The sequence below is a fragment of the Panthera onca genome, chromosome B4 (assembly GCF_046562875.1).
Source record: "Panthera onca isolate mPanOnc1 chromosome B4, mPanOnc1 haplotype 2, whole genome shotgun sequence".
Classification (NCBI taxonomy): domain Eukaryota; kingdom Metazoa; phylum Chordata; class Mammalia; order Carnivora; family Felidae; genus Panthera; species Panthera onca.
The window spans coordinates 24,880,107-24,890,213 of NC_138345.1; the positions used below are offsets into that span (position 1 = coordinate 24,880,107).

The 10,107-nt window shown below is 36.6% G+C and overlaps 1 protein-coding gene across 9 annotated transcripts in view; it reads left to right on the forward strand.

Moving 5' to 3' along the window:
• Positions 1-4,888, forward strand: part of ANKRD26 (ankyrin repeat domain 26) — a 114,489-nt gene extending 109,601 nt beyond the window's left edge. For all 9 annotated transcript variants that reach the window (XM_078450317.2, XM_078450322.2, XM_078450320.2 and 6 more), the window contains 2 exons: positions 2,535-2,580; positions 4,256-4,888. In XM_078450317.2, coding sequence (XP_078306443.1) covers positions 2,535-2,580; positions 4,256-4,389 — 180 coding nt within the window. In that variant the 3' untranslated portion in view covers positions 4,390-4,888. The remainder of the gene's footprint in view (positions 1-2,534; positions 2,581-4,255) is intronic.
• The last annotated feature ends 5,219 nt before the right edge of the window (positions 4,889-10,107 follow it).

Genomic DNA, 10,107 nt, shown 5'->3' on the forward strand with positions numbered 1-10,107 from the left:
ATAATTTTCTCACCCTCTTATTTTTTTGATAAGTGGAAAGGTATAAATAAAATCACACGTGTTCTTACTCATGGACTTCAAAGCTATTTTCACCATTGAAACACAGATTTTACCTAGAAATAAACATAAAGGTCACAGAGGTAAGTATTTAGGAAAAGAGCTTTTGGGGGAAAGATGCAACATTACCTTGGTAGTTCTTTAAGTCATGTCATATAAAAAACGTGGTTTATATTTTACATAGTATTTATTAATGGTGATATAAAATTGTTTGAATAAAGCCTTCCCCATCGTCTGGTATTGAGTTATTAATTTTATAAGTCAATTTTATAAATTTTTAATTTTTAATTTTTAATTATAAAATTTATAATTTTATAGTAATGTTGTCCCATTCATTTTATAAGGCCTGAATATAATGCTATTGTCAAAAAAGTGTTATGGTTCCTCAAAAACTTAAAAATAGATATTCATTAATTCCACTACTGCATATTTACCCAAAGAAAATGAAAACACTAATTTGAAAAGTTGTGTGCATCCCTATGTTTATTGAAACATTGTTTACAATAACCAAAATATGGAAGCAACCTAAGTGTCCATCGATAGATGAATGGATAAAGAAGATGTGTAATATGTATACAATGAAATATCAAAAAGAATGAGATCTTGCCATTTGTGACAACATTGATAGACCTAGAGGGTATTATGCTAGGTGAAATAAATCGGAGAAAGACAAATAAATACCATCTGATTTCACTTACATGTGGAATATAAAAAAACAAGTCAACAAACAGAATCATAAATACAGAGGACACACTGGTGGTTGCTAGAGGGGAGGTGGATAGAGAGGTATGGACAAAATAGGTGAAGAGGAGTAAGAGGTACAAATTCCAGTTATAAATAAGTCACAGGAATGAAGAATACAGCATATGGAATATCATCAATAATATTGTATTAATGTTGTATGGTGACAGAGGGTAACTATACGTACAGTAGTGAGCATAGCATAGTGTATACAATTGTCCAATCTGAATTTGTATATTGAAACTAGTGTAACATTTTATGTCAGCTATACTTCAATTAAAAAAAGGTATTAGGGAAAACAGTCTCTGAAAATATTGGGAAACATGTCAGCCAAAAAATTTGTCCTCACACCTAAATTTGTAAAGACATTGGAATCCTTATCACCACAGTGTTGATTATGTTCAGTACACTCTTTTGGAGCCCGTTTGGGGCATTCAGGGAGAGGCTACCTTTTATAAGAAAGATCTAAATAAGAACATTCTAGACAGGAACAGTTGTAATATACAGTTGACCCTTGACCAACATGGTTTCAAACTGTGCAGGTCTACTTTACTTACACATGGATTATTTTTGGATACTGTATAGTACTGTAAGTGTATTTCCTCTTCCTTCTGTTTTTCTCAATGTCATTTATTTGCCCTGGCTTATTCTACTGTACAAAACATGTATGAATCGACTGTTTATGTTACCAGTAAGGCTTCCGGTCAACAGTAGGCTATTAGTAATTAAGTTTTGGGGGGGATGAAAAATTATATACAGGTTTTTGACTGTACCCCACCCCTGTGTTATTCAAGGGTCACCTATAGTTTGAAATATTCGTACACATTTGATAAGTAGATAACCATAACTTTAATAAGTCAAGTGTTTCAAAACTTGGTCCTAAAGTTACAATTGAAAATTGTATATTGTTTTCCTTATCTCTAATTGAGAAAGTTATAAATCAGAAGCTAAGTTTGAAAACTGTTGTAACCCTATATTTTTCCTTTCTTCAAATAGATTTTCTGAAATCTTTGTGTGCATATGAAAAGAAATGTGTTTTAGTCATAATACTGATAGCAGAATATTTTAACTCAATTTTTGCCAGCAGAATTTCCACATGACAGTATGACAGTCCCACTTTCCTCATTTTATATGTATTTATTGAGTCAGTCCTGAAAAATTAATAGCAAAAAGCATTCCTTCAAATTTTGTTTTTCTAAAAGTAAAAAAATGGAAAGCCCATTTTAAGGAACAATTCATTAAGGTAAAAAACTGCTTAAACTTTCATAAATGGCAGTTTTTCTAATAATTTCCAAGTAATCAGTATACAATATGATTCTTGTTTAAACTTTTTTGTACCAGTAAGATCAAACATCACCTTTCAGAGATGATACACATTCAATAGACCAATGTTAATTGTGCTTTTTATCAGATTCACTTAAATAGCATTATTTAATGTGTAAAATATACACATATTATATATACATATATATATATACACACACATATATATATATACACATATATACGTGTGTGTGTGTGTATATATATATATATATATATATGTATCTGTTCTCAATTATCTAAAACTAAAATAGGAATTTATTTTATTTATGTGATTGTCCTTCTATTTAAGCAATCCCTAACTTTGGTTTAGTCTCTGCAAGTATTATTTCAAGACCACATGTCATAAGCTATATATAATTCCTACAATGTCTTTTGTTTACACATTGTAAATAATATTTGACTTATTTCAGATGCAGTGGGAGTTGGAAAAAAGTATAACCAAAGCACTAGAAGAAGGTATGTTGCCAATATGTATGAATTTAGATATCATTGATTTCTGAAATAAACTCTAAATAGTGAATGGCATCCCTTTCCATTGTTTGGATGATAGATACTACATTCACATTTTTTTGTGCATATCTAATAAAAAATGTAAAAGTATGAGCATAATGAAGAACATACTTCTTCCTCATTTAGTCATCATGTTTCATAGCTCTTTTAAATTTTTTTTTTTCAACGTTTTTTATTTATTTTTGGGACAGAGAGAGACAGAGCATGAACAGGGGAGGGGCAGAGAGAGAGGGAGACACAGAATCGGAAACAGGCTCCAGGCTCCGAGCCATCAGCCCAGAGCCTGACGCGGGGCTCGAACTCACGGACCGCGAGATCGTGACCTGGCTGAAGTCGGACGCTTAACCGACTGCGCCACCCAGGCGCCCCTCATAGCTCTTTTAAAATCTCCCAAAAGTCTAGTGCACCCAGGTGGCTCAGTTGGTTGGCCGACTGATTTCAGCTCAGGTGGGTTCAGGCCCCACAGTGGGCTCTGTGCTGAAACCTCGGAGCCTGGAGCCTGCTTCAGATTCTGTGTCTCCCTCTCTCTGTGTCCCTGCCCGCTTGTGTTTTGTCTCTCTCTCAAAAATAAATGAACGTTAAAGTTTTTTCAATCTCCTAAGTCTATATGTCTGTTATTATTTCTGGCAATAATCTTCCTTCACTGGTGCCATCCCTATGAAACTGTCAACCTGCACAAGTCTCAGAAAATGTGTGCTTTATCAAATTGTTGTTTCTGCTAGTAATAGAAGACCCAAAAAGCCAAAGTCGTTTTAGTAATGCTTGGTTAAGTAATTATAGGTCCTATAGCTCTCACTTGACAGGTAATGGGTTTAAATCTTCGCTCATTGACTTTGTCATCATTGCTTTTGCCCTTGAGTCAAACTTCAGGTTCCTTAGCATGGAATGAAAACACCCAAATCAGTTTGCTTCTTGCCAGATTATTCAGCCTAGTCTCTCACTATTTGCCCTACTCTGCTGCTTTGCTCTAGCACCTTGTCAAACTAAACTACTCATAATTGCACAAGTGTTCTTCCTCACTTCTAGCTCTTTGTACGTGCTTCTTCCCTCTACCTAGCATACTTTTTCCTTGTCCTTCAGGTGTCAGCTTACATATCACCTTCACCAAAGAGCAGACAATATTGACACAAAACTGGGATATCCCTTCTGTATGTTCCAGTAGTGCTATGTTTTATACCTGTCACTTATACCTGTATACTTGGCTCTGTTTGGAAATGCCCGTTTGATTTTTCAGTTTATAGTTGATGATTGTTCAGGGTAGACTGTGTCCTCATCTTGTAATTTCACCTTGTAATGAAAAAACCAGAAACTCTGATATTTATCCACAATAGCAATTAATTCAGTGTGCAACCCTGAGCAAAATATATTTAATAGTAATCTTGGGTTTCATATTGCAGTTGTATGTAGGTATTTTTCATTTTTCTTAACACTTATTCATGAAGGCCCCAACTTTCCTTTCCTTCCCTTTCCCCTGCCCCTTCCCCTTCCCCTTCCCCTTGCCCTTCCCCTTTCCCTTCCCTTCCCCTCCCTTCCCCTCCCCTCCCCTCTGCTTTCCTTTCTTTCTAACTTGTAGTTAAAAGTATTTTGTATAAGGAATCTAATTCTTTCTTTTCCTTTTCAGCTGCTACTGAATTTGAATCAGGATCCTGTAGAACTCCTTTAGTATCTACTGATGATTCAATTCTAAATCAAGACCTGGTATGGAAAGCGTCACAAGAATATGTACAGATTTTGAACAAAAATTATATGATTTGAAAAATAAATAGAAAAAATTTACTGGATGCTTACAAAACATTTTCATTGTTTCCCAATTGAACACACTATATGGTAAAATCTTGATTAAAGGAAAATGTTTTTGTATCATATGTGTGTGATGAAAATCTGTATAATATTTTAAACTATGTTTCTTGGCATCTCATTAACTTTTAAGCACATTTTGTACGTGGAAACCAGCACTAGAGGGTTTTACATACTTCAGACTGCTCCACTACCAGCTATTTGAATAGCACCCAAACAACCAAGTTGCCATTAATACTTAAGTAGTGTTAATGGATGGCTTTTGTATTTTCCAATTTTTGTTACTATATGTGGACCTAAAGATTTAGACATTATTTTGATGTATTCCTGCTATGGCTATTGCCAATGTTTGTATGTATTACAATTTTTTATAATGCCATAAAACCTATGTATAATTGTAAACACTGATTCATAGCTCTTTCCACATGGAGAAATAAAATTTGCCTAAGGCTTTTCACCTTTTCTCTTTATTTATTTTTGATTTGCTTTTTGGAAACAAAGAGAAAAGAAAAACTAGAGAAAAAAAAAAAGAACCTCCCCCCCCCCTGCCGCCCCAGAGTCATTATTTGCAAGTAAATTGCTAATGTGATGCCTGATTCCTGTAGTATTTAAATCCTACAAGTCAGTACATTCCACATAACTACCATACAACCTTCACAATCAGAACATTAACTCTAATACACTCAACGCTTGAATAATGGGGTTAAGGGCTCTGACCCCTACGCCCCATAGTCAAAAAGCCATGAACAACTTTTGACCCCCAAAGACTTAACCACTACTACTACCAATAATCTTTTGTATATTATATGTATCATACTATATTGTTACAATAAAGTAAGCTAAAGAAAAAAATACTATGAAGAAAATTAGAAAATATATTTACAGTACTGAATAAAATGTGTGTGTAATCAGTGCACCCATTAAAACTCTTTGGTTCAAGCGTTAAGTATAATTCTATCATTTATTCCTCATAATTCTTTTTAAGTTTGGTCACTTATCTGTAGTATACGTTATACCAAGGAAGGTCCTGTTCAGAGCCATGTATTGAATTCAGTTGTGTGTCTTAGTCTCTTTCAGTCTAGAACAGTTCCTTTGTCTTTCCTTGACTTTCAGGTTTTTAACCTTTTGACGAGTAAATTCCAGTAATGTGGAATGTCTTTCAATGTGGATTTTTCTTAGGTTTCCTTATGATAAAATTCAGATCATACGTTTTTAGCAAGAGTATCACTACAGTCTACTCTTTTCATTGCATCCTATCACATGACCTACAATTTGGATTTGTCCCAATACGGGTGATGTTAATGTTGGCCACCGGAGGTAGGATCTGCCAGGTTTCTCCGCTGGAATGTTAACTTTCCAACTTTACAATTATTTAGTATTTTATGGGGAAGTACTTTGAGACAGGTAGTATCTCCTTTTTCAGACACCCTGTGCCAGGCCACCTCTTCTGCAGATGATGTGCCCCCCTGCAGGTTCTGAAAACCCACACTGGGCTATTTTTCCCCTGTGCAGATGCTTCCCCACCCTGTTCAGTCTGTGTTACTTCATTATTCTATATCATGCACTTTTCAGGGATGCTCTCACTTGAGCTCTAACACTGTGCAGGGTGACTGTCCCACACGTAATGCCTTCCCCATTCTGTCTAAGCTCCAACACCTCACTCTGGACACCCACAACTCCATGCCTCTGTTTCTAGGACTGGGAACTAAAATGTTGGGGATGAGAAAGAAGAAAGGAAGGGCTCCACAGGTCTTTTATAATCAACTTGGCAAGCTCTCCAAAGCCAAGTTTCTGATTGGAATTGCATCGAATCTGGCAATAGTGTGCAAGGAAAGACATTTCTTATACTGATTTTCCCAAACAACTAGTATTTTAATTGCCTAAGCTTATTCCCCACAATATATTGTTTCTTACTCGAGTATTTTATCTGCAGATTCCTTTGGATTTGGTTCATGCAGCGACATAGAATCTATAAATAGTGGCATTTTTGTTTCTTTCCAATTCCTAGAGCTTTAATTTTTTTCTTCTTTCCTACTACAAGAATGACGTTGAGTAAATGTGAGGATAGTGAGTGTTTATGTCTTCTTGAAATTGCAACATGTAAAAGTATTTTTCTATAACTATGTAGATAGTGGGGTTTTGAAAAGTGTAGATCTTTTATTAGTCTCTTAGTTTGCTCTTACCGTTTACAACAGATCACCATCAACACAGTGTCTTAAAGCCATACACATTTATCTCACATTTTTATGGGTCAGAAGCTAAGCAATGGCTTAGCTGGGTCCTTTGCTCAGGTTCTCACAAGGTTTTATTTTTCACAGTTCTGGAGGCTGGGAAGTCCAAAATGAAGGCACTGGCAGATTCAGTATCCAGCGACGGCCTGCTTCCTGGTTCATGGACGCTGGTCTTCCTGCTTGGCGCAGGGCCAAGGGAGCTCTCACAGCCCTCCTTTATAAGGCCACTAATCCCATTCATGAGGGCTCCACCTTCATGACTTCATCATTTCCCAAATCCCCCACTTCTAAATACTATCACGTTGAACATTAAGATTTAACACATGAATTTGGGCAAGTGGCGACACAAATATTCAGTCTAGAGCAAGGCTGTTCCTTGTTCTTGGCCATGTAGACTTAATACGCCGCTTAGTTTAGGAGGCCAGCAAGGAGAATGTCACTTCAGAGAAGGCTCAGTCCTTGAAGGGTGTTCATGTGATTAGATCAGGTTTGCCTAGCATAATCCCCCTTTTGATGGACTCTGAAGTAACTGAATTATGTCTCCACAATTCCTTTACATTTTCCATATTCTAATAGCTAGAGTCAAGTCACAGATCTTAAGAGAAAAGAATTATAAAGAAAAGGTGACAACACTAAAGGGCAGATATTATGGGGTCACTTAGGGTCTTTCTGCTACAAGTATATTAAGGAAGTTCCCTTATGATACTAGTTTCTAAGTTTTGTCATGAATGAATATTGAACGTTAATAGATGTTTACTTCACATCTATTGAGATAATTTTTTTAAGTGTTTATTTTTGAGAGAGACCAAGCAAGCCAGCAGGGGAGGGGCAGAGAGAGAGGGAGACAGGCTCGGAAGCAAGCTCTGCGCTGACAGTGGTGAGCCCAATGCGAGCCCCACGGGCTCAAACTCACACACTGTGAGATCATGACCTGAGCCTAAGTTGGATGCTTAACCAACTGAGCTACCCAGGCACCCTAAGTTTTTAAAATATTTGTGAATGGGGGGAGGGGCCAAGATGGCAGAACAGCATGGAAGTTTTCTGTGTGTCTCGCATCCATGAAATACAGCCAGACCAACGCTAAACCATCCTGCACACCTAGAAAACTGGAGGATTAACACAACAATCTGCACAACCGGAACCACAGAATCCAGCAGGAATTTACCCCAAAAGAAAGAGCATAAAGAAATGACAGCCAGGGATTTAACCAACACAGATAACTAGCAAGATGTCTGAACCAGAATTTGGAATCACGATAATAAGAATATTAGCTGGAGCCGAAAATAGATTAGAATCCCTTTCTGCAGAGATAAAAGAAGTAAAAAATAGAATGAAATTAAGAGTGCTATAACTGAGCTGCAATCACGGATGGATGCAGAGGCAGCAAGGATGGACGAGGCAGAACAGAGAATCTGTGACAGAGGACAAACTTGTACTCTGTCTCTCAAAAGCAAATAGATGTAAAAAATTAAGATGCATATTAGACAAAAACAGGAGTTGTTTTGTCTTTTGGATGACACTTTGCTTTAAATTGCTTTTTTTTTCTTCTTTGAGGAATACTGATGTCCTTAGGTGATCTTTAAGGAATGATTAATTACTATTACCAGGTACTATAGGCTCATCAGGTTTTACCCTTTTTCATGTCCAGTATATATATTTTTGATTTTATTTTTAATTAGTAGGAGTAGAAAGATGAAAGGTAGCTTTAACTGAATAGACTTTTCCTTTAATGAGGATAAGTTACAGGTGGGTGATAAAGAAGAAAGAGATGTGCCTTAGATTCACACAAGACTAGGTTTATTCATAGCTTTCCTACTTGCTAGGTGTTGTGACTTTGGGAGCGTTACGTGTCATCACTAAACATGTTTCCTGATATGAAAAGGAGGATAATAATACATCCTTCAAGGGTGGTTTGTGTAAACTATATTTTATATACATAGCATTTAATTTAGTGCCTGCCATATGTTTATCAGCATCGTTAACTATAATTATGCCTATTTTATTAGCATTCACATTAAAATATTATCATTTTAAACCTGTAGATAGTTTTTATACTTACTTGACCTCTAGATGGCTTTGAAGTGCACTGTATCAGATTAAGGAAGACATGGGGAATTCTTTTTTGAAATCTTTACCTATTCAGATAAGTGACCTCCACATAGTTTCTTGTTTATCAAAGGACTTTAAATTAGCAACTCTATAATACATTACCCAAGTGGGACAAGAAGCTCCCTTTTGTCCCTTCATTTTAGTCTTGGAGATAATTTACAAAGATGAACACTTGAACATGTAAATGGTTGCTTCTGAACAGACAGGCAAGATATTAACCTGATAAAGTATATCGAAATTAGTTGTTTAAATAACTAAATTCCTAAGAGTGAAGTTATCTCTGTTATCTTAGACCAGCCCTCATGCTTGCTGTAAATTATGAATCAACAAATGTAGTCAGGCTTCTTCTTCAGCAAGGTATTGATCCCTTTCCTCAAGATGTATATGCATGGATTGCAGATGAATATGCTTATAGTAAGGGTTTTAGTCTGCGTTTGTATTAAAATGCTAAAATTACTAAACTGAGGTTTAAAATAACTGTTAACTTCGTACGTAACAAATGGGATTTCGTAGTTTGGTCAGGCAGTTTTGGAATGGCAGTCGGTTAGTCCACAACATTAGCCAGAAATCAAGCAAAGGACTAGACTAGTTGGAAGTAGAAATGTGTGCAGGATTCTTTATCTCAGGCCTTTTGAGACCTTTATCCTTAAGGATCCTAACCTTACCCCTTTCATTTCAAGTATAACCCCTACGCATGGGGTACAAATAATGTTACATCTCTGTGTTTTCTAACTAGTAACTTGGGTCTTGAAATGTTCAGTTGTGTGGAAAACCCTGTACTTTCCTTTGAGAGCTATCTCCTGTACTCTCTCCCTTGAATTTTCCAAGAACCAAAGGAGCACCCTAAGACCAAAGAGACAGTCCTCTTTCACAAGTCGTAGGGAGGGGAAAAAAGAACATCCTGATCATTCTACTGTTCCCTTTGATTCTGTTGCTGCGGCATTGCTGTTGAAACTGGTGCTGCAGTCTGGTCGTGATTGACCTTTGCTCCCAGGATTCCCTTGCTGATCCAGATTTTTCAGTCTTCATGGTGATCCACACTTAGATTTCAAAGTTACAAAGTTTCTTTTGTTCACTGCACATGCAGCACAAACGCTCAGCAGCTATCCCAAAGCACCAGCACCCTGTTCTGGCAGCTGGGCCTCCTGGCTTTAACCATACACCCCTTTCCCTACACACTCAAAAACCTTATGTGGAACCCATATCTTAGCCTAGACTTTCATTATGAGTTACCCTCTGAGGATCTTGTTTCTCTTTTTTTGCCAGAAGATGTTAGTTGGGACCATTCTAAGCTGTCAGAGATGTTCAAACAATGCTGAAGGAAGAGATCGGACTT